Source organism: Hemiscyllium ocellatum, chromosome 5, assembly GCF_020745735.1.
Source record: "Hemiscyllium ocellatum isolate sHemOce1 chromosome 5, sHemOce1.pat.X.cur, whole genome shotgun sequence".
Classification (NCBI taxonomy): domain Eukaryota; kingdom Metazoa; phylum Chordata; class Chondrichthyes; order Orectolobiformes; family Hemiscylliidae; genus Hemiscyllium; species Hemiscyllium ocellatum.
In genome coordinates, this window is record NC_083405.1 from 126,232,125 (window position 1) to 126,257,040 (window position 24,916).

The 24,916-nt window shown below is 46.4% G+C and overlaps 1 protein-coding gene across 1 annotated transcript in view; it reads left to right on the plus strand.

Moving 5' to 3' along the window:
- Nucleotides 1–24,916, plus strand: part of scn5lab (sodium channel, voltage gated, type V-like, alpha b) — a 367,399-nt gene that overhangs the window by 272,007 nt on the left and 70,476 nt on the right. The window contains exons 18-20 of the mRNA XM_060825166.1: nucleotides 4,321–4,447; nucleotides 15,405–15,559; nucleotides 17,850–18,023. Of these exons, the coding sequence (XP_060681149.1) occupies nucleotides 4,321–4,447; nucleotides 15,405–15,559; nucleotides 17,850–18,023 (456 nt within the window). The remainder of the gene's footprint in view (nucleotides 1–4,320; nucleotides 4,448–15,404; nucleotides 15,560–17,849; nucleotides 18,024–24,916) is intronic.

Genomic DNA, 24,916 nt, shown 5'->3' on the forward strand with positions numbered 1-24,916 from the left:
GCCCTCGATGTTGCGCCGACCGAATCCTACCTAACCTATACTAGCCCAATAACTTCCAAATGCCTATCCAGTGCCCGCTTAAATGACCATAAAGAAGGAGAGTTCACCACTGATACGGGCAGGGCGTTCCATGAACTCACAACCCGCTGTGTGAAGAATCTACCCCTAACATCTGTCCTATACCTACCACCCCTTAATTTAAAGCTATGTCCCCTAGTAACACCTGACTCCATTAGCGGTAAAAGGTTCTTAGTATCTACCCTATCTAAACCCCTAATCATCTTATACACTTCTATCAGATCTCCCCTAAACCTTCTCTTCTCCAATGAGAACAGCCCCAAGTGCCTCAGCCTTTCCTCATAAGATTTTCCTACCATTCCAGGCAACATCCTGGTAAACCTCCTCTGCACTCGTTCTAAAGCTTCCACATCCTTCCTATAGTATGGCGACCAAAACTGCACACAATACTCCAGATGAGGCCGCACCAGAGTCTTATACAACTGCAACATGACCTCAGGACTCCGGAACTCAATTCCTCTGCCAATAAAGCCCAGTACACCATATGCCTTCCTCACAGCACTATTTACCTGGGTGGCAACTTTCAGAGATCTGTGTACATGGACACCAAGATCCCTCTGCTCATCCACACTACCAAGTAGCCTACCATTAGCCCAGTAATCCATCATCTTGTTATTCCTGCATTCTTCCTTCACAGGGTTATACGCTTGAGGTACATAGGGTGTGGAGTGATATCCCAGTTTTTCAACTGCTGAACACAATTTCACACAGTGTACCTCTTCAGTTTCTCATTCTCCATAAGCCTCCTATCACCCAAGGCATAGTTACACTGCCTGGCTAGAAATTAGCGGCAACCTACATTGATGCAGCACCTTTAGGTTCACTCTGCTGCCTCACAGTAACAGGGACACAGGTTTGATGCCATTCTTGTATGACTGTCCGTGTGGAGTTTGCACATTCTCCCCGCGTCTGCATGGGTTTCCTCTGGGTGCTCTGGTACCTCCCACAGTCCAAAGATGTGCAGGTTAGCTGGCCATGCTACATTGCCTGTAGTGTCCAGGGATGTGCAAGCTGGGTGGGTTAGTCATGGGAAATGCAGGGAAAGGATGGAAAGGTTGATCTGTTTGGGATGCTCTTCAGGACTTGATAGGCAGAGTGGCCTGCTTGCACACTGTAGGGATTCTAAGATATTGCCTAATAAAATTTGCCAAGGAATTTCAGAGGAATTATCAAAATAAGCTGCATGACTGAGTCAAAGGCAGGTGCACAGGGCTGCAGGTGAGGGGGGTTGCAGCAATTTAAAACAAAATATTTTGCACATGCGGCTATCACCATTCAATTGAAATGTTCACTTGCTTGAAAAGGAAAGAGCCAATTATGGCCAAATGCTGGCAAATGGGATGAGGTCAACTTAGGCTATCTGGCCAGCATGGATGAGTTGGACCCAAGGGTCTGCTTCCATGATGTATGCCTCTCTACCTCTATTGAAAAGGCAACTGGATGTTACATGAATAGGAAGGGTTTAGAGGGATATGAGTTAAATGCTGGCAAATGAGACTAGATTAGGTTGGGATATCTGGTCAGCATGGATGAGTTGGACCGAAGGGTCTGTTTCTGTGTTGTATAACTCCAAGACTGCACTAAGGTCTTCTAGAGTGCAAGAAAGAGGAATTCTATCACCACTGAACTGCAAGCAAAGTAATAGAAGCATGACATCAAACACTCTCACAAACACGGGTAATAAGTTTAAAAGAGGCTGTGTCTGGTACAGACAGGGAGAACAAAGATTACCTAGGGCCAAGGTCATTAGAGTCTTTGAGCTGTCAAACCTGTGATCGCAGTTGTTTAATTGTTGACCCATATTCTCAGCAGTAGCAAGTTTTGTCAATACCTTTAAGTTCTCAGTCAATGGTAGTTGGCCAAATATACTTTACCACCAGGCATTGCTTTCTCTGGGAATTTAGGAAAATGAGAGCGCATCTCAGTGAAACATATCAGATTTTTAAGGGGCTTGACAGGGCTAATGCTGAGAGGATGGTTCCCTTCATGGGAGAGTCTAGGACCAGAGGACACAGTCTCAGAATAATGGGGCATCAATTTAAGACTGAGATGGGGAGGAATTTCTTCTTTCGGATAGTTGTGAGTCTTTGGGTTTCCTTGCCACAGAGAGCCATTGGGGCAGAGTCCTTGGAGATATTTAAGCTTAAGATTAATAGTCAGAGACTCAAGCGTTTTGGGTGAAAGGGCAGGAAAGTGGATGTGAGGAATGTTGGATCAGCCATGATCCTATTGAATAGCAGAGAATGGGCCGAATGGCCTTCTCCTGTTCCTATTTCTTACTGTCTTATGATGACAAAATAGGCAGGGAGAGTGTGGTGACTTGGATGAAGTGTAGAAGCTCCCGTATGGTCTTGACAAGGTGGGAGGTGGACAGTGTGTTGTTTTCTGTGGTGGGTGAATCCAGAAATAGGGTGCACTGTCTAAAAATGAGGGGTTTGTTCTTTCAGGGCAAAGAGGACCATCCCAACTTGACTTGCAATTATATTATTGTCTCTACACTTACGCTGGGTCTAAATCCTGGTAACTCCATCTTTACAACCCAACCCCAAGGAAATGCATCAGTTCAAGAAATTACTCAATACCAGGGATCAAGGAATGAGCAATATATGCTGGGTCAGACAGCGATGCTAATATCCCGTCAGCAACTAAGGAAAACGCACAGTGACGACAAGGGTTACTGGGTGTACGAGGAATAAAGAGGGTCAACTTTCAGTTAGAAACAGAAGTTTGGATGATCCAAAGTTTTTGAAGGGGTGCAAGGAAGGCCTTTCGATTACTTTACCCTGATAGACAACTGGGGGAGGGGGTTCCATTGAGAGAGTAGGAGTGGTGGGAGGGACTGGGAGGAGAGAAGCTGGTTGAACAGGTAGTCCAGAGATATGCAAGTTAAGTGGATTGGCCGCTCTAAATTGCCCATAGTGTTCAGGGGTAAGTAGGTTAAAGTGCATTAGCAGGGCTGCAAGGAGAGGGTAGGGGAATGGGTCTGGGTGGGTTGCTGTTTGGAGAGGCAATGTGGACTTGTTGGGCCGACTGGCCTGTTTCCACACAGTATGGATTCTATGTTTGATATTCTATGTTCGATGCCTCCATGTTGGTGTTGGCAAGAACGAGGGAAAATGGCTGCTTCTGAACGGATGGAAGTGTTGACTCACCTGGATCTGACGTTGGAAAACTCTTGATGAAAAGTGTTGTGTGCCACATAACAGACAGACCGGTAAAATCCATTGACCATGTTGTCTGCAATCAGTGCTGTTCTGAAAATAGAATCAATCACAGAAGGCTGGGGATGGGTGAAGGGTCAATCAGCTCTGAAGAGCTCTAATCATTACTTTTCTTATCCCATTGTCCGCTCATTAGACTGCCACATCCCTCAACACATACTGCGTCTTTCTGAGCTCCATGAGTGCATGACTGTTGTCGGTAATTGATTATCCCTCTTGCTCACTTTTTTGTCTCGCTGGAGTTCTTGCCGTTGAAGGGGAAAGGTTCCATTCAGTGAAAGGAAGGACAGATTTGCATTTATGTAGCACCTTCCGTAATCCAAAAGTTCTGCAGCCAATTCATTAAAAAATGTTCCATTAATAAACGCCAGTGAAGTATGTTGGGAGAGAATCACTGTTGCAATGTGGCAATGAACAGCTGTTTTCTGTAAGGTTTTTTAAAAATCTTTTAATGCTTTCATGGGACATGGGCATTGCATTGTGTTCATAACAAACATAGGCTGAAATATCATTCCGGGATTATTGACCCAGAGACCCAGGTAATGTTCTGGAGACCTGAGGTTCAAATCTTGCCATGGCAGATGGTGCAATTGAAATCTAATGAAAATCTGAAATGAAAGGTATAATGATGACCAGACTGTTGCCAATTGCTGACCCATCTGTTTTATTAATGCACTTCAGGGAAGGAAACTGCCCCCTTTACCTGATCTGGCCTATGTGTGACTCAGAACCCACAGCCATGCAGTTGACTCTTAAATGCCTTCTAGGTAATAAATGCTGACCTAGCCAATGATGCCCACATCCCATGAATGAATGCATTCCCACCTCAATACAAGCAGTTATGTGTAATGACATTGGATAGAGTGTAAGGTGTAGCAATCAGTCATTTGATCCAATGGGTCGATAACCATGTTATGTGTCAGGTTTTAACAGGTCCCTTGCAGTGTCTCAGAAGGATATCACTGAACTCCTGTTGGTGGGTGACAGACCGGCCTAACGTGTGTTTGTCTTCCCTCTGCAGAAGATGGATGACCTGACCAGTTGTTCTGAAGCCAGCACGGTGGACATGAGGAGCAAAGGCGATGAGGACGAGCATGTTTCAGAGCACATGGAGGAAGCCGTGGATCCGGACGAATGTTTCACCGAAGGTAGGTGTCGAGAGTCAGTAGAAATGTAAGGTGTTGGTGAACGAATAAGATTTCATTTTTGAGTACCTCCCCCCACCCCAAGTACAATGCAGTCAGGAATCTGGGAAGAAGTAGGTGGGGAGCCCTTTAAGAGGGCCGTAAAGTTCCTGAAGAATCCTTCATGTGAATTTAACTTCCCACCAGCTGCTGCCTGGAAGATGGCTGACCTCCCATTAAGGAGACTTCAGATGTTTAACAAGGGCAATCTGATTTGACTTGATTTATTACTGTCACATGTACCGAAATACAGTGAAAAGTATTGTTTTACATGCTATCCAGGCAAATCATACTTTAGATAAGTATATCAGGGTCATAGAACAGGATGGAGAATATAGTGTTACAGCTACAGGGAGGGTGCAGAGAAAGATCAGCTCTAATATATGAGAGGTTCATAAGTCTGATAATAACAGGGAAAGAACTGTTCTTGAATCTGTTTGCATGTGTTTCAAACTTTTGTATGTTCTGCTCGATGGAAGAGGCTGGAAGAGGGAATGACTGGGGTGAGACAGGTCTTTGATAAGGTTAACTGCTTTCCTGAGCTAGCAGAGAGAATGGACAGAGACAACGGGAGGGAAGGTTGGTTTGTGTGATGGACTGGGCAGCGTTCTTTAGCCTTGTGAGAAAGTAGAGGCATGAGGCAGCCTTTGTTGACTATAGCGTTGACGTGAATGGACCAGAGCAATCTCCCAGCAGCTCTGGGCATTTTGATACCTAGGCTAGTACCATCTCAGCGTGGGCCAGGCTAATCCAGTCTGGCTGGCTGCGTGGCACTAACATGGGCAGTGTTGGAGTTGACAGGCACGTTGTCCTCAGCAATGACGTGTCTTCGGATGAAAACGTCAGAGGCTGAGGGGTGACCTTAAAAAGGTTTATAAAATCATGGATAGGATAAATACACAAGGACTTTTCCCCAAGGTGGGGGAGACCAGAACTGGAGGGCATAGGTTTAGGGTGAGAGGGGAAAGATTTAAAAGGGACCTAATGGGCAGCTCTTTTATGCAGGGGGTGGAATGTGTATGGACTGCCAGAGGAAGTGGTGGAGGTTGATACAATTACGACATTTAAAAGACATCTGGATGGGTATATGAATAGGAAGGGTTTAGAAGGAGATGGGCCAAGTGCTGGCAAATAAGACTAGATTAAATTTGTTTTTACTTTACCAAACGGTACAAAATACAAACAGTTAACAACAAACAATAAGCAGCAGGTGACAAGAAGCAGTGATTTACAGGGGAAAGGGGCAGCAAAGCCAGGCCCCCAAACCCCTCCGTCTAACCAGTTCACAGGGAAATGAGGACCAACCCCAAATCCCACTTTATCTTGTCAAAAAGGAAACAGTAAACGCAACTACATACAAAACAGTCCAATCAAACAAGTAATGAAGCAGTGCATAAATCCCAGACACCCCAGCAAACCACCCACCCCGCCCACCTTCCAGCCACAAGGCAGCCCGCCCTTATGCCCCTGCAGGCTCTCAGCCTGCCCCATGCCCCTTCCACATGGGACTAGATTAATTTAGGATATCTGGTCAGCATAGACGAGTTGGACCAAAGGGTTCGTTTCCACACTGTACATCTCCAAGAACCTATGACTGTATAAACAGGACTGGCATAAGAATTTGGGGACCCCCGTTAAGGTTAGATTACTTACAGTGTGGAAACAGGCCCTTTGGCCCAACACGTCCACACCGACCCACCGAAGTGCAACCCACCCAGACCCATTCCCCGACATTTACCCCTTCACCTAACACTACAGACAATTTAGCATGGCCAATTCACCTAACCTCCACATTTTTGGACTGTGGGAGGAAATCAGAGCACCCGGAGGAAACCCACGCAGACACTGGGAGAATGTGCAAACTCCACACACAGAGTCGCCTGAGGCGGGAATTGAACCCGGGTCTCTGGCGCTGTGAGGCAGTAGTGCTAACCACTGTGCCACCATGCCAACTATTAAGGTGGGTGAGAACCAAGATGGCAGCCATCTGAGTTTCCATGGTAACAGAGTGAATGGTTATGGAAGTTGTCAAGAGAATGTCACCTTCTAGGACCACTATCGTGTTTGTGAAGTAGGGGATACAGAATTGAACAAATTCAAAGGAAAGGGATACTGTCTGTTAAAAAAAGATACATATGAGTGGCTGAGGAGGAATTTCTTCCCTCTTTGAATCCATGGAATCCTTTCCCACCGAGGGCAGTTGAGGCTGAGTCATTCAATATATTTAAGGCTGAGATAGATTTTTAAAATGACAAAGCTCATTAATGCATCAACCTCCTCAGTCTCATTTACAAGGATGTCTCCAGGAATGAGAAACTTCAGTGTCGAGGATGGATTGAAGAAGTTGGGACTTTTCTTGGAAAGAAGAAAGCTGAGAGGATACTTGATGGAGGTTTTTATAATCATGAGTGAGCTGGAAAGATGAGACAGTAAGAAGCTATTCCCACTGATAAAAGGAACAAGAATGAGAGGGCATGGCTTTCAAGTGATGTACAATTGACGTAGGGGGGTGTGAGAGAGCTGCCAGAGGAAGTGGTGGAGGCTGGTACAATTGCAACATTTAAGAGGCATTTGGATGGGTATATGAATAGGAAGGGTTTGGAGGGATATGGGCCGGGTGCTGGCAGGTGGGACTAGATTGAGTTGGGATATCTGGTCGGCATGGACGGGTTGGACCGAACGGTTTGTTTCCATGCTGTACATCTCTATGACTCCATGACTCTAAAAGCCCTTTATCAGGAATGAAGTTCTCCTCCTCTCTCCACAAGAAGCTCAGTGAATCTCTCTCTCACTGCAACCCCCAGGTCAGCTCCTCTGCCCTGAAGTTCTTCCCCTTTGCTACCTTCCCCACCCTCCCCTCTGACCTATCACCTTCATCCCACCCCCATCCACCCATTGTACTCTTGGCTACCTTCCCCCACCCTCCTCTCTGACCTATCACCTTCATCCCCACCTCCATCCACCCATTGTACGCTTTGCTACCTTCTCCCCAATCCCACCCCTCTCCCATTTATCTCTCCACCCTGGAGGCTCCCTGCCTGTATTCCTGATGATGGGCTTTTGCCCGAAACGTCGATTTTCCTGCTCATCGGATGCTGCCTGACCTGCTGTGCTTTTCCAGCACCACTCTAATCTGGAGTCACATGTAGGCCAGACCAGATAAGGATGGTAGATTTCCTTCCCTGACGGGCATTAGTAAACCAGATGGGCTTTCCTTAATAGTGGGCAACAGCTTCACAGTCATTCTTAGAGTTTTAATCCCCGATTTATTTTGATGTATTGAATTCAAATTCCACCATGGCAGGATTTGAACGTAGGTTCCCAAGGACATTATCTGGGCCTCTAGTCTAATAGTCTAGTGACAATACCATCAGGCCACCCCCTCCCCTACTGGGATTGCTGGATGAGGAAAAGGCCACAGTTCATGCTGTTTGTAGTTTCCATTTTGGAGTTCTGACAGTGCAATGAAAATGGAACTTCTAATTGATGAAAATGATCAATTCCTATCAGCGGAATATATCCAAATGAGGAAAGGCCCAGTGCTGGAGCATTCTGGGAGCCATAGGCCCAAAGTGTTTTGCCCGTCCCAAACATGTCTCTGAGTCATGGCTCTAATTACTCATATATTGTATCCTAAAATATTATTTTCTGAAAGAAATCTAATTCTGAAAAAAAGGATTTCGTGCTGCCTGCTTATGTCCAACTGAGGCATTTTCTGGATTATCTGGGGATATGGGAGAAGACAGCCAGTCTCCAATGACAACACACCTCCTCCCTGCTTTCCACTGAAGAAACAAACTGACTGTTCTGTCACAAAGTCAAATAGTCTGGGGCCACATATCAAGGGCCCATGGGCTAAGAGGCAATTAATAAAGAGGGACATAATCTGTAACTAATCTGTGTTAAGTCAAATGCACAACTCTATAGGATCCTCCAGCACAGAGGAGGCAATTCAGGCCATGATGCAACAACTGTCCAATTAGCCTTGTTTTCCTCTGCTGGCCCCATAGACCTGTAGTTCCTTCTCCTTCTTATACTTGTCCCATTTGCTTTTGAATATGATCAATACTGTATCACCGACCTTTTAGCTCCCCTCCAAGCCATTCACTATCCTGACTTGGAAATATATTGCCATTTTATCAATGTTGCTGGCTCAAAATCCTGGCACTCTCTCCTGATCGGGACTGTGGGGGTCCTTATATTCCCCAAGGACTGCAATGGTTCAAGAAAGCAGCTTACCACTGCCTCCTCAAGGTCAAGTGGGGATGAACAATAAATACTGGCTTAGCCAGCGATGCCCACACCCTATGAACGAATTCTAAAAGCGATTATACATTGTAATAGCTCGCTGCAGAAAAAACAAATTCTCCTCTTCAACTCTGATTCCTTTCCCATTTGCCTTCAGTATCTGTCTCTTTTGCTAAGTCTTCCCTTCCCAGCAACTGGAACACAGTGAACCGAGCAGCTTCAAGTCATAGACTCATAGAGTCATAGAGATGTAGAGCATAGAAACAGAATCTTCGGTCCAACCCGTCCATGCCAACCAGATATCCCAACCCAACCTAGTCCCACCTGCCAGGACCCAGCCCATATCCCTCCAAACCCTTCCTATTCATATACCCATCCAAATGCCTTTTCAATGTTGCAATTGCACTAGCCTCCACCACTTCCTTTGGCAGCTCATTCTATACATTAGATTAGATTAGATTAGATTACTTACAGTGTGGAAACAGGCCCTTCGGCCCAACAAGTCCACACCGACCCGCCAAAGCGCAACCCACCCATACCCCTACATTTACCCCTTACCTAGCACAATTTAGCATGTCCAATTCACCTGACCCGCACATCTTTGGACTGTGGGAGGAAACCGGAGCACCCGGAGGAAACCCACGCAGACACGGGGAGAACGTGCAAACTCCACACAGTCAGTCGCCTGAGTCGGGAATTGAACCCAGGTCGCTGGCGCTGTGAGGCAGCAGTGTACCACACTCTGCGTGAAAAAGTTGCCCCTTAGGTCTCTTTTATATCTTTCCCCTCTCACCCAAAACCTATGCCCTCCCCCATTCCCAGGTAAAAGACTTTGCCTATTTATCCTATCCATGCCCCTCATAATTTTATAAACCTCTATAAAGTCACCCCCAGCCTCCAGTGCTCCAGGGAAAACAGCCCCAGCCTGTTCAGCCTCTCCCTATAAGCTCAAATCCTCCAACCCTGGCAACATCCTTGTAAATCTTTTCTGAACCCTTTCAAGTTTCACAACATCTTTCCGATAGAAAAGAGACCAGAATTGCACGCAATATTCCAACAGTGGCCTAACCAATGTCCTGTACAGCCATAACATGACCTCCCAACTCCTGTACTCAATACTCTGACCAATAAAGGAAAGCATACCAAACACTTTCTTCACTATCCTATCTACCTGCGACTCCACTTTCAAGGAGCTATGAACCTGCACTCCAAAGTCTCTTTTGTTCAGCAACACTCCCTAGGACCTTACAATTAAGTGTATAAGTCCTGCTAAGATTTGCTTTCCAAAAATGCAGCACCTCACATTTATCTGAGTTAAACTCCATCTGCTGCTTCTCAGCTCATTGGCCCCCATCTAGTCCAGATCCTGTTGTTACCTGAGGTAATCCTCTTCGCTGTCCACTACACCTCCAATTTTGGTGTCATCTGCAAACTTATTAACTGTACCTCTTATGCTCCCATCTGTGTGTGAAACTCAGGGGGAATGGTGTGATGCTTTGAAAGAGAACTGGATAGTGCTGCAGGATCAGCATCAATCTCTGGACTGTAACTTCTGCCTGACCCATCCAACCCAACACACAGGGAATGCTTAAAGGCTATTTTCGATTGTGTTGGAACTGTGGGAGGGGCTTAGGGAGAAGGAATAATGAGGTTTTTGGGTAACTAAACCATTTCACGATGGTTGAATTGGACGTAATGGAGACAGTCAGTTCTGAGGAGAATTTAATCATGGTTATGGTTGGAGAATGAAGTGCTCTTTACTTGAAGAAGAAATGATCCCAGAGCACCCTGTGTTCTATCACTAATGTATTCTCAGAAACAGCCATCCATTGTCTCACTTTGCTGGGTTAGGCGGCATTTTTAATATCAGGCTGAACGAGCCTGTGTTACTTGAGAAATTATTTCTTTTGCGAGTCTGTTCTGAAATGTTTTCCTCTGAAGAAATTGGGAAAGCCGACTTTTCTGACCAATGGAAAGGGATCACCGGAGAGGACAGCATTTACTGACCACCCCTACGCACAGAACATGTCAACATCCAAGGACAGATAAACAGGAGCTCTTTAGCACCCTTCACACTCAGTCCATTTCAAAGCCCCATCTCTGTAACCTCCTAATGCATCTACACACTCCCGATCTCTGTAACCTCCTCCTGTCCCTACACACTCCCCATTACTGTAACCTCCTCCTGTCCCTACACATTCCCCATCTCTGTAACCTCCTCCTGCCTCTACACACTCCCCATCTCTGTAACCTCCTCCTGTCACGACATATTCCCCATCTCTGTAACCTCCTCCTGTCCCTACACACTCCCCATCACTGTAACCTCCCCCTGCCAGTACACACTCCCCATCACTGTAACCTCCCCCTGCCAGTACACACTCCCCATCTCTGTAACCACCTCCTGTCACTACACACTCCCCATCTCTGTAACCACCTCCTGTCACTACACACTCCCCATCTCTGTAACCTCCTCCTGTCCCTACACACTCCCCATCTCTGTAACCTCCTCCTGCCCCTACACACTCCCCATCTCTGTAACCTCCTACTGTCCCTACACATTCCCCATCTCTGCAACCTCCTCCTGTCCCTACACACTCCCCATCTCTGTAACCTCCTACTGTCACTACACACTCCACATCTCTGTAACCTCCTACTGTCACTACACACTCCCTAACTCTGTAACCTTCTCCTGTCCCTACACACTCCCCATCACTGTAACCTCCTTCTGCCCTTACACATTCCCCCTCTTGTAACTTCTTCCAGTCTCTACAATCTCCCCATCTCTCTAACGTTCTCCAGCTTCTATCATCTCCCTACCAATGTAACCTGTTCTTACCCTGACAACAATGGCTATCTCTGTAACCTCCTTCAGCCCCTACAACTGCCCTATCATTGTAGCTTCCACCAGCCACTACAATAATTTCTATCTCTGTAACCATCTCTGGCCCCAATAACCTCACCAGCTCCATAACCTCCTCTCGCCCCGATCACCCTGACTAGCTCTGTCATCTCCTCCTGCCCCCGCGGCACTCCCGCTATCTATAACCCTCTCTGGTAAGAATAACCTCTGTACACCTTACCCCCTCGATGCACTCCGCCTTTAAAAACATTACCTAAAACCTGTTTTGTGATTCTAACATCTCTCTGCAGCTCGGCATCAGACTTTGGTCTCGCAATTGCCTGTATGAAACACCGAAGGTCCTGTCGCCATGTAAATGCAGCTTCTTATTGTTGTTGCTGCTGTTTGCAAACGGCCTCCTGCTTTTGAAATGCCTTCACAGTCATAACATCTTTGCTGAGTTAGTACTTTACCACTGGCTGCTTAGCATTCTTCAAATTTCTGGAAGATTGGTCTGAGTACAAAGGCTTCCTGATTCAGAATGACCCTGCCCCCTCAGCTCCGTTGTTTCAGTGGCATGGTGTAGAGTCGGCTGCCTGTCCAGATGTGTGTGTGTGTGTGTGGTGTGTGTAATGCAGGCAGACCTGTTACATTCAGGACTTGAGATGGCCTGGCTCGATATTATTTCTTGAGCAGGGACTGCCGTGAATAGGAACATTCATGGGACAGTCATTGGAACAGTCTGAACATTCATCAGACTGAGCTCCTGTTATGGACCAGATCAAACCCCTCAAACTCTTCAGAAGATAGTCCAGACCCTAACTTTTTCTTATTTTAAAGGTAAGCGTAAAGTATTGTGTTACAGGTTTAGTTTGAAGCACGAGCTTTCGGAGCGCTGCTCCTTCATCAGGTAGTTGCCCACCATCAGGTGGATGATGGGAGCAGCACTCTGAAAGCTAATGCTTCCAATAAAACCTGTTGGACTACACCCCAGTCCAACACCAGCATCTCCAAATCGTAAAGTATTGTGTTCCAGATGCAATTCAATTGGTCAAACTAATCGATTTAAAGCAAAACACAGTTTATTCATCCATTATAGTAAAATACATCAAAAGGAAGAAGGAATTGGAATAATTTAATTCTATTGGAATACTTAACAGAATAATAGATACAGTAGCTATTACTAATTAACTGTTCCAATATAGTAACATCCCACAACCACACCACCTGACAAAAAGGCAAATTCAGAACACAGATTGTCTGACATGCCACTCCAATGGCAGGTAGAGGAACCCCCGGGGTTTTGGCTGTAACTGAGAGAGGGGAATGATTAGCTTTCGCTTCTTCAAGACCCCAACAGCAACTGCCAAAAGCTAAACTGAAAGATCCTGGCTATGTGGGGGGCTGAACCACACCCATTCAGGCTACTTCTATTGTTCCAACTTGAAAAGAGGAGGCATTGGCCACTGGTATTGTCACTGGACGACTGTTAGCCCAGCAACCCAGATAATGTTCTGGGGACCCGGTTTGAATCCTGCCATGGCAAATGGTGGAATTGGATTCAATTAAAAAAGAAATCTGGAATTAAGAGTCTAATGGTGACTGTGAATTGAACCATCTGATTCACTAATGTTCTTTAGGGAAGGAAATCTGTTGTCTTTACCTGGACTGGTCTACATTTGACTCCAGACCCACAGCAATGTGGTTGACCCTTAACTGCCCTCTAGGAAATTAGGAATGGGTAATAAATGCTGCCTAGTCAGTGATACCCTTATCCTGTGAGTGAATAAAAAAAGCAAACACCCCAAGGCCTCGCAAGCTGTGTACTTTCTTGCAGATACTCAACACCTCTTGTTCAATCTCTCCTTCAAAAACCAACCAGGACAAAATAACCTCTGAAAGCCATATCATCACAGTCAGGGCTTCCATCGACTCAACAACAACCTGTTACATTTACATGGTGCCCTTTAATGATGTGGACATTCTCGATTGGGCACTTACCAGGAGGATTTTCACCGAATCATGTGAGGAGCTGTTTGGACAGCTCACCAAAGGCTGGGTCAAAGAGTTAGAGACAAAAGAAACTGCAGATGTTGGAATCCAGAGTAGACAGGCAGGAGGCTGGAATAACACAGCAAGCCAGGCAGCATCAGGAGGTAGAGAAGTCAACGTTTCGGGTATTAACCCTTCTTCCTGACGAAGGGTTATACCCAACATATAGACTTGTCCACCTGATTCTCCATGGCTTGCTGTGTTCTTTCAGCCTCTAGGTCAGAGATCTCAGCTTTTAAGGAGATGAGGGGGATGGAGTGGTTCAGAGAGGATACATCAGAGTTTACAGCCATGTCTGCTGGAGGAATTATCAGCTGGGTTGGAATATTCAACGTTAGCCTTGCAATAAAAAGGTAGGAGGTAACTCAGATTGGGAAGGACAAAGATATGTGGAAGATGTTCAAAAGGAAAAGAATGAGGATTCCTTTTTGTTTTGTCATGGGGTGGCAATGTTGCCCATCCCCAATTGCCCTTGAACTGATTGGCTGGTGGATGTTTCAGATTGCATGGCTGTAGGACTGTAAGCCAGACTGGGTAAAGATGGTAAAGATCCTTCCTAGAAGAATGCTGGTAAACCAGATAGAGTTTTTAATGGTAATTGATGTCACCATGACTGAGATCAGCTTTCAATTCAATAGTTATCGATTCATTATGAACTCTACCAGATGCCGTAGGTGGGATTTGAATCCATGTCACAGTCTGGGACTGTGGATTTCTAATCAAGTGACAAAAAAATGCCATTGTATTCTCTACATCTGTAGGTTGGGGTGTTGTCAGACCAAATGCCAATGTAGATCAGATGGCGATCGGAAAAGAGCAGCCTCTTAATGTCCAAAGAAGGGTTTGATCATTCATGCAGCCTAGCAGGCTCCCCAGTTTGAGGATGTTGCCAGGGTTGGAGGATTTGAGCTACAGGGACAGGCTGCATAAGCTGGGGTTGTTTTCCCTGGAGTGTTGGAGGCTGTGGGGGTGACCTTATAGAGGTTTATAAAATCATGAGGGGCATGGGTACATTAAATAAACAAGGTCTTTTTCCCTGGGTGGGGGAGTCCAAAACTAGTGGAAATAGGTTTCAGGTGAGAGGGAAAAGATTTAAAAGCGACCTAAGGGGCAACTCTTTCACAGAGACGGTGGTGCGTGTGGGGAATGAGCTGCCAGAGGGAGTGGTGGAGGCTGGTACAATTGCAACATTTAAAAGGCATCTGGATGGGTATATGAATAGGAAGGGTTTGGAGGGATATGGGCCAAGTGCTGGCAAATGGGATTAGATTAGGTTAGGAAATCTGGTCAGCATGGACGGGTTGGACTGAAGGGTCTGTTTCCATGCTGTACATCTCTATGACCCTATGGTCAGTGCCTGTTAATTTTCATGAGTAACACGGGTGATTGGACAATGGTTTGGAAAACATCCAGAGGTGTGGAATAACATTTCAGCAGGGAAAACAAAAAGAGTTGGACTCTTGGGTATTCTTGTGTCGCAGGGGTAGGGTCCCTACGTCTGAGCCAGGAGGCCTGCCTTCAAGTCTCAGTTGCTCCAGATGGGGGCGCTAACATCTCCAAACAGGTGAATTAGAGAGAGAGAGGGAAAAAAAGACAAAGTGAGTGACACAATGTCTGTCATACATTCAGAAACCAGGACTGAATAATCTATGGCCAACGGGAAAAGTGTAGTTCTAGTCCTCCCCGAGATCGAAGGCACTGTATCATGTTCTAGGCACCTCTCCCGACAACGTAAGGACAAGTCAATCCTTTGTGGCCCTGATCTCGTTTTTTTTTCCACAGCTTGTGTCCGACGCTTCACCTGCTGTCAGGTGAACATCTCGACCGGCTATGGGAAGGTCTGGTGGAACCTGAGGAAAACCTGCTACAAAATTGTGGAGCACAACTGGTTCGAGACGTTCATCATCTTCATGATTCTGATGAGCAGTGGAGCTCTGGTGAGTCGGGACTCGCCTCTGGGCTGGAAGCAGCTGTCTCGCTCCCTCGATGTCCCCTTGCTGAGATTGTCACCCGCCCTCGTCCCACCACCATTGCCCCCACCCAGGAGCTCCCTTTGGTTGCCGGGGGTGGGGGTTCTCCCTCTTTCATTCCTCCTCTTCGACGGTTCAGAGTGAGCACACTGGAAAAAGACTGGGTTTGCTCCCTGGTCTTCTTAGCGTTCTCTCACCTCATTCCAAATGAATTTACAATGTTACCATCTGAAAGGGATGGCCTCATTGGAATTATTGCTGGGCTCTTAATTCAGAGAGGAGCAAGTGAGGACTGCAGATGCTGGAGCTCAGAGTCAAGAATGCAAATTAGATTCCCTACCGTGTGGAAACAGGCCCTTCGGCCCAACAAGCCTACACCGACCCTCCAAAGAGTAACCCACCCAGACCCATTTCCCTCTGAGGAGAAAGTGAGGACTGCAGATGCTGGAGATCAGAGCTAAAAAATGTGTTGCTGGAAAAGCGCAGCAGGTCAGGCAGCATCCAAGGAGCAGGAGATTTGGCGATTCCTGAAGAAGGGCTTATGCTGCGCTTTTCCAGCAATACATTTTCAGCCCATTTCCCTCTGACTAATGCATCTAATACTATGGGCAACTTAGCATGGCCAATTTACCTAACCTGCACACCTTTGGACTGCAGGAGGAAACCCAAGCAGACACAGGGAGAACATGCAAACTCCACACAGACGGTTGCCCGAGGCTGGAATTGAACTCAGGTCCCTGGTACTGTGAGGCAGCAGTGCTAACCACTGAGCCACCATGCCACCTGATGTAGTCAGGCAGCACCCAAGGACCAGGAGAATCAATGCTTCGGGCTCTTCATCCGGTTTCCCGCACTACACTCTTGACTGTTAACCTAGAGACCCAAGCAATAATCTAGGGACCTGGGTTTAAATCCCCCCATGGCAGATGGTGGAATTTGAATTCAATACTTCATAAAAATAAAATCTGGAATTAAGTGTGTAAAAATAAATATGAATCAATTGTCCAAAGAAACCCCATCCTTTAGGGAAGGAAACTGTCATCCTACCCGGTGTCGAGAGTATGTTGCTGGAAAAGCACGGCAGATCGGGCAGCATCCAAGGAGCAGGAGAGTCGACGTTTCAGGCATAAGCCCTTGATGCCATTCCAACCAGTCTGGCCTATATGTGACTCCAGACCCATAGCAACATGATTGACTCTTAACTTAATAAGGGATGGGCAACTATTGTTGGCCTAGCCAGCACCACCCACATCCCACGATTGAATTTAAAATAAGTCATGGGGACTTGTAGACAGAACAGCTCAGGGCTTTGAAGGAGCGATTCTAACAGTCAGCTCTTCCTCATAGTCTCAGTAATGTTCAATATCCCCCAAAGCTGGCTTCTTAACACTACATAAACTGCTATTTGTTCTGTACAAATGGACTGCAGCAGTTCAAGGAGGCATCTCACCATCACCTTCTCCAGAGTAATTAGGGATGGGCAATAAATGTTGGTCCAGCCAGCAACGCCCACGTGCTCTGAATGAATGCATAATGAGATCCTCTTCCAAAGACTCTATGATTGGCTTTCTTTTACTGCCTGAGACTAAGCAGATCCTGTAGGTCCCTACAGTTAAAGTCTGATCTCACGGTGAGAGGCCGACTGCATATACATCGATGGGCTGATTAGATTAGATTAGATTACTTAGATTAGATTAGATTACTTACAGTGTGGAAACAGGCCCTTCGGCCCAACAAGTCCACACCGACCCGCCGAAGCGACAACCCACCCATACCCCTACATATACCCCTTACCTGTATATACTACGGACAATTTAGCATGGCCAATTCACCTGACCCGCACATCTTTGGACTGTGGGAGGAAACCGGAGCACCCGGAGGAAACCCACGCAGACACGGGGAGAATGTGCAAACTCCACACAGTCAGTCACCTGAGGCGGGAATTGAACCCAGGTCCCTGGCGCTGTGAGGCAGCAGTGCTAATGGGCTGAGTTCAACTAATGCTGGAGGAGTCTGGTGGAGAGCAGCAACACCAGGACAGACTCGTCAGGCTGAGTGGCCTGTTTCCATATTGCACAATGGACCTACTGGCTTCAAGTGACACTTGGGGACTCAGCGTGTAGTGCTAATCACAGGAACTCAGTCTCAGGCTTAAAGTGACATCTTATTCCCTGTTCTAGTCCTCCACATCTCCCGCACCACCCCCCAGCATCCTGATGCTCACTTTCATTGTTGAATGTGTCTCTGTCTCCCTCAGACATTTGAAGATATTAACCTTGACAAGAAGCCAGTGATAAAGACTGTGCTGGAGTACCTGGATAAAGTGTTCACCTACGTCTTTGTTCTGGAAATGCTGCTCAAGTGGGTAGCGTATGGCTTCAAGAGATATTTCACCAATGCCTGGTGTTGGCTGGATTTCCTTATTGTGGATGTAAGTATATGGGGGAGGGACTCCCAGTTCACCGTTTAAATGCAAGTTCAGAAGAGAATATGTCCACTTTACTTATTGAAATACTGTCATTGTTTGATTGTTGTATTTATTACAACTATTTCTGGGCTCTTACAGATGTGCCTTTATTGAACTAAATCTATTCCATATTCCGAGGCTAAACCAGATTACATTGACTTACGCTTTCCCATTTATCACAAAATCTCCGAACCTTGTGGTTTGCACAATTCACAGATGTCCTCTCTTTGTTGGATGAATTATGACGACAAGGGAAATGTGAATAAGTTTTACCCTTAGCAAGCATAGCGATTGCAAAAGACATTCAGTGCTGGAAAGAGTCAATCTTCACCTTTCTGTGATACATAGCAGAGTCAAACTGACTGGTTTCCGGTTGTTATTACAGGCGAATGCTGTTGTATCACACAATGATTTGGAATATGGTTTTTCTTTTGCGAATCTGATTGTACATATGCAAATGAAGTGGTTGAAACGTGCATGGCCTGTCCCTAAACTACCCAAGAGTTCTTACCTCGATCTGTCACAGACATCCAGCTAGGAATCTACTCGAAAGCACTGTCAATCTCACCAATGGGAAGAACCACATGTCGGTCAATGGCGGGGAGGGTGGGGGGGAGAGGTGGTGTTTGTCTGGGTCAGATCAGCTAGCGAAACTGGAGCAAAATGCCTTTTGCCCGTCCCCATCCTGCCTCCACCTCCTATTCATAGAAACATAGATGATAGGAGCAGGTTTAGGCCATTCGTCCCCTTGAACCTGCCCTGCCATTCAAAGTGTTCATTACTAATCATTGGGCTCAATCCCCCAATCCCACCCTCCCCCCATTTCCCTTGGTCCCTTTCGCCACATGACTCTGTATCGACCATCTTTAGTGTTTTGGCCAAAACCACTTCCTGTGGCAGTGAAGTCCCCAGGCTCACCGGTCTCTGGGTGAAGACATTTCTCCTTATTTCAGTCCGAAGAGATTTACTCCATATCCTTAAACGATAATCCTACTGGTTCCGCACACCCCCACGTTAAGAATATCTTTCCTGTATTTACCCTGTTCAAATTTTTGTAGGTTTCTACAGGATCCCTGCCTCATTCTCCTAAACTCCAGGGAATACATTCCGAACCAGCTCAAATATTTTCTCCAACCTTAGTGCTGCCATCCTAGGAATCATTATGGTAAACCTTCCCTCTATCACAAGAACATCCCACCTCAGTAAGGAGACTAAAACTGCACAAAATTCCCAGAACTGGTTTCCCTGCAGGGATGGTGTAAATCCCTCAGAACCAGTCAGGAGGCAGTATATTCTCGAATGGAATACGCTGGATGCTAGAAATCTGTGGAGAGAAACAAAGTGAACATTCCCAAAATTTAAAGAATCACATTAGACTTGAAATGTTAACGTTGCTTCTCTCTCCAATGTTGCTGCCAGACCTAAGTTATATTTCTAGCAATATCTGTATTTGTTTCAGATTACCAGCATCTCTTATTCTTTTGGTTTATGTTCATACAAAGCTGATGAAGGAATGTATAGCCCAGACTACAGCACCATTACTGACTGAGGGAGTGTATAGCCCAGACTACAGCACCATTACTAACTGAGGGAGTGTATAGCCCAGACTACAGCACCATTACTGACTGAGGGAGTGTATAGCCCAGACTACAGCACCATTACTAACTGAAGGAGTGTATAGCCCAGACTACAGCACATTACTAACTGAGGGAGTGTATAGCCCAGACTACAGCACCATTACTAACTGAAGGAGTGTTTAGCCCAGACTACAGCACATTACTAACTGACGGAGTGTATAGCCCAGACTACAGCACCATTACTAACTGAGGGAGTGTATAGCCCAGACTACAGCACTATTACTAATTGAGGGAGTGTATAGCCCAGACTACAGCACCATTACTAACTGAAAGAGTGTATAGCCCAGACTACAGCACCATTACTAACCGAGGGAGTGTATAGCCCAGACCATAGCACCATTACTAACTGAGGGATTGTATAGCCCAGACTACAGCACCATTACTAACTGAGAGAGTGTATAGCCCAGACTACAGCACCATTACTCCCTGAGGGAATGTGTAGCCCAGACTACAGCACCATTACTAACTGAGGGAGTGTATAGCCCAGACTACAGCACCATTACTAACTGAGGGAGTGTATAGCCCAGACTACAGCACCATTACTAACTGAGGGAATGTGTAGCCCAGACTACAGCACCATTACTCACTGAGGGAGTGCGTAGCCCAGACTACAGCACCATTACTAACTGAGGGAGTGTATAGCCCAGACTACAGCACCATTACTAACTGAGGGAGTGTATAGCACAGACCACAGCACCATTACTAACTGAGGGAGTGTATAGCCCAGACTACAGCACCATTACTAACTGAGGGAGTGTATAGCACAGACTACAGCACCATTACTAACTGAGGGAGTGTATAGCACAGACTACAGCACCATTACTAACTGAGGGAGTGTATAGCCCAGACTACAGCACCATTCCTAACTGAGGGAGTGTATAGCCCAGACTACAGCACCATTACTAACTGAGGGAGTGTATAGCCCAGACTACAGCACCATTACTAACTGAGGGAGTGTATAGCCCAGACTACAGCACCATTACTAACTGAGGGAGTGTATAGCCCAGACTACAGCACCATTACTAACTGAGGGAGTGTATAGCACAGACTACAGCACCATTACTAACTGAGGGAGTGTATAGCCCAGACTACAGCACCATTACTAACTGAGGGAGTGTATAGCACAGACTACAGCACCATTACTAACTGAGGGAGTGTATAGCCCAGACTACAGCACCATTACTAACTGAGGGAGTGTATAGCACAGACTACAGCACCATTACTAACTGAGGGAGTGTATAGCACAGACTACAGCACCATTACTAACTGAGGGAGTGTATAGCACAGACTACAGCACCATTACTAACTGAGGGAGTGTATAGCACAGACTACAGCACCATTACTAACTGAGGGAGTGTATAGCCCAGACTACAGCACCATTACTGACTGAGGGAGTGTATAGCACAGACCACAGCACCATTACTGACTGAGGGAGTGTATAGCCCAGACTACAGCACCATTACTAACCGAGGGAGTGTATATTCCAAACTAGATCACTATTACTAAGTGCCCTGTTTTGAGCATGGATGTCCCCGCCCCCTTATTATGACGCTTCTAACCAGAGATATCACCTTCTAACGTAAACCTAGAGACTTAGTCCCATGATAAATTAGGTGATCTTTTTAATTCCTGGAGTTTCCAGTTCGGTCCAAGCTGGAGACTGTCAATGATGCCTGCCTCTCCTTCACTGCTCCTTCCTGTCCTCCTATCCATATCAGCACTGGCCTGCAGGAGACTGACAAAATCCGAAAGCAAGTTAAATAAAGGGACACAAAGAATGTTGGATGTAAAAGTTCAACTTTTGTGTCTCACTGGTGATCTCCTTACCTTTGGGCTGGAAGACAGATCCATAGGAAGTCGGTACAGGAGTAAGCCATTTGGCCCTTCACTTTCTCTCGTGCTGTGTGAACATCTCTTAACACATTAATTAGAAACTATATCAAAGATCAACTCATGTACCCTGAGGATTGCAGGTCGGGTGTTCCTCATGAAGTTTGTTCTGATCGTAAACTGAAAAACCAGCTGAAAGATGAAGAAAGGGAATGGAAACTATGGGAAAGCAAGCAGATAATTGGGCTTAACCTTTGATTCAGGTTTTAGAACCTCCAGTGTACAATCAAACTCCACAAGAAACAGGAAGCCGCTGTAAAGTGTCTCACACATTCACCAAATAACATGAGGAGGCAACATTTCAGTCAGAACCTGTCTCCCAGGAAGAAAACCCACGAGTTAGCATCAGAGCGAGATAAAAAGATCTCCTTCAGTTTGGTGCCAATAACTTAACTCCACAATAATCAGGAGTTGTGTTTTTTTTTTAAATGACTTGTGACTGCTAACCTGTGGAATTCAGTCAATCCCTTCAGAATTTATCTTCTGAATGTGGTCAAGGGAATAAAAAGCCGCCTGGTGATCCAGTGAAGTTACTATGCCATGCCAAACAGAAGGGAGGCCATTCCACTCCTCTACCCTTTCCCTCCCTCTGAACAAAGAGCAATTCCTTACACTGGGTCCTGCTCCTAGTCCAGAACCCCCATGCCCTCCCTTGCTCCACCAATGATGATGGCTCAACTTCGAAGCCCTCTTCCCTGAGTGATGTGTCCCCAATGTTGAGGAGTGTGCCTTGAACAGACAGAGAAATTCCCGACCATTCCAGCTCAGTGCTTACATTGGTCTGTTCTCTCGAAATTCCATGATCTCAAGCTGACCATATGATGAGTTGGCCCACGAGAGAGAGAGAGCGATAGGATTATGTCATTATGTTCACTGCTGGAACGAGACTATAATTAACTTTTGATTTTAACACCCCGAGGTGTGAGGTAGAGAATACAATGTGCAGATGTGTCTGATAATTACAAAGGCCCTTCTTCCATATTAGCACAAGGACAGATAGCAGCATCCTAAATCTCGTGATACTCTCTGTCAGCTCATTGCAGGAGAGCTGTTCGCACACAAAGGGGGTCTCAGGGAACTTGACTGTTGGCTAAGTCCTGTCCACATTGGCTGAAACAGTAACTCTGACATAGGCAGCGTAGATAGTAGCTCCCTTTCTCCTCACCTTCCCTGCCAAAAGGCAGGTCAGATGCAGAGTGTCACAGGATCCATCATGGACAGGGCAAGGCAGAAACCTCAGAAACCCCCCTTTCAAAACAGGGGAGGGATCAAACCCCACGCACCATTCGAATTCATACCCAGCATTCAGCCCAGGGGCTGTAGTCCGGAGCTAGGGATAGCAATGACAGAGATTCCAATTTGATTTCCAACATGTTGGCAGCCAGCCAGGAATCCTTCCCACCTAGCGTTAGCGTGTAGTGGAGGGACTCTGATCCAATTGATGGTGATACAGATACACCTTCTTTGACCACCATGTCCTGGAGTGGGACTTGAACCTGGGGCTTCTGACCCGGAGACAGCAACACTCCCCACTGCGCCACAAGACACCACAGCAAGGTTAAGAACAAAACCTTGGATTAGAAACAAAGAAAACAGGAACCATTCAGCCCTTAGAACTGCTCAGCCATTCAATAAGATTGTGGCTGACCATCCAACTCACTTTCACCCTTCACCCTTTGACCCCTTTAGCAGAAAGAACTATATCTAACTCCTGCTTGAAAACATTCAATGTTTTGGCCTCAACCAGTCTCCGTGGATAGACGTGTACAGGCTTCCCCATTTCTGGGTGAAGAAATTTTCTCCTCATCTCAGTCCTAAATGGCCTGCCCTCTATTCTTAATCTGTGGTCCCTAGTCATCGGGAACATCCTTCCCATGTTTAACCTGCCTAGTCCTGTTAGAAGTTTTGTGTATTTTGTTTTATCAAATCTGCCCTCTTTCTCCAGAGGACCAGTGAATATAATCCAAACCAATCCTAGCTCTGAGAAGCAGAACTGACTCGATTAGATTCCCTACAGTGTGGAAACAGGCCCTTTGGGCTAACCAGTCCACACCGACCCTCTGAAGAGTAACCCACCCTGACCCATTTCCCTTTGACTAATGCACCTAGCACTATGGGTGATTCACCTGACCGGCACATCCTTGGACTGTCGGAGGAAACCGGAGCACCCGGAGGAAACCCACGCAGACAGTCGCCCGAGGCTGGAATTGAACCTGGGGCCCTGGTGCTGTGAGGCAGCAGTGCTAACCGCTGAGCCACCGTGCTGCCCCCTAGTTCAGATGGTGGACACAACTCCTTTGAGTAGACAGTGTGCTTGGTACACAAGGGGGGTTGTAATCCCAGAGTGCTCCTTCAATGAGGCTGGATGATGCAAAAGCCTAACCAATAAATGGTGTAGGTGAAAACCCGCTTATTAAGATTGGACCTCCAGTACAGTGCCACATGGATTAGCTGTGCTCCAGTCATTCCCATCGAGCCCATTCCAATTCTGCCTTATACCAGAGATATGACACCTCTGAAAATAAAATGTTTCATGGTGAACAGTAACTTCCAAGGGTCACCGCAGGAATGAGCAAGAAGCCATAGACCATAAAAATGTAAGATATAGAAGCAAATGAGGCCATTTAGCCCATCAAGTCTGCTTCCCCATTTGATCATGGCTGGTATATTTCTCAACCCCATTCTTCTGCCTTCTGCCCATAACCTTTAATCCCTTCACTAACCGAGAACCTATCTCCATCTAAATACACTCAGTGACTTGGCCTCCACAGCTCTCTGTGGCAGTGAGTTCCACAGAGTCACCACTATCTAGCTGAAGAAATTCCTCCTCATCTCTGTTCGAAAGGGTTGTCCCTTCACCCTGAGGCTGTGCCCTCGGGTCCGAGTCTCTCCTACTCGTGGAAAGACCTTTATATTTACTCGATCCAGGCCTCTCAGTAACCTAGAAGCTTCAATCAGATCACCCTCATCTCCCCCCACCCCCCTCACCCCCCCAATCCTTCAAAAGGAAACAGTGGACATTCCAGCCAACAAAGGAGGTATTTCACATTTTAACACGGCCTACAGTTTTCCATCAGGGTATGGGAAGATTTTCTCTGCTCAGGACTTGGGGAAATTGTGCAGGTCGTGGGTCTGAATCCAGGGCCTGTTCCACCCCACTCTGCCATAGGATGTCTTGGCTCCAGACAACAATGGGAAAGGCCAATGCACCTTTCAACAGACAGGGAGTCCAGGGGATGACCCTGTGGTTAACTATGGTATCCCAGCTGCTGTTCACAGTAACAGGACCTTGTTGGATGTAAGTACATTATAAGGTTAAAAGTGGTTCAG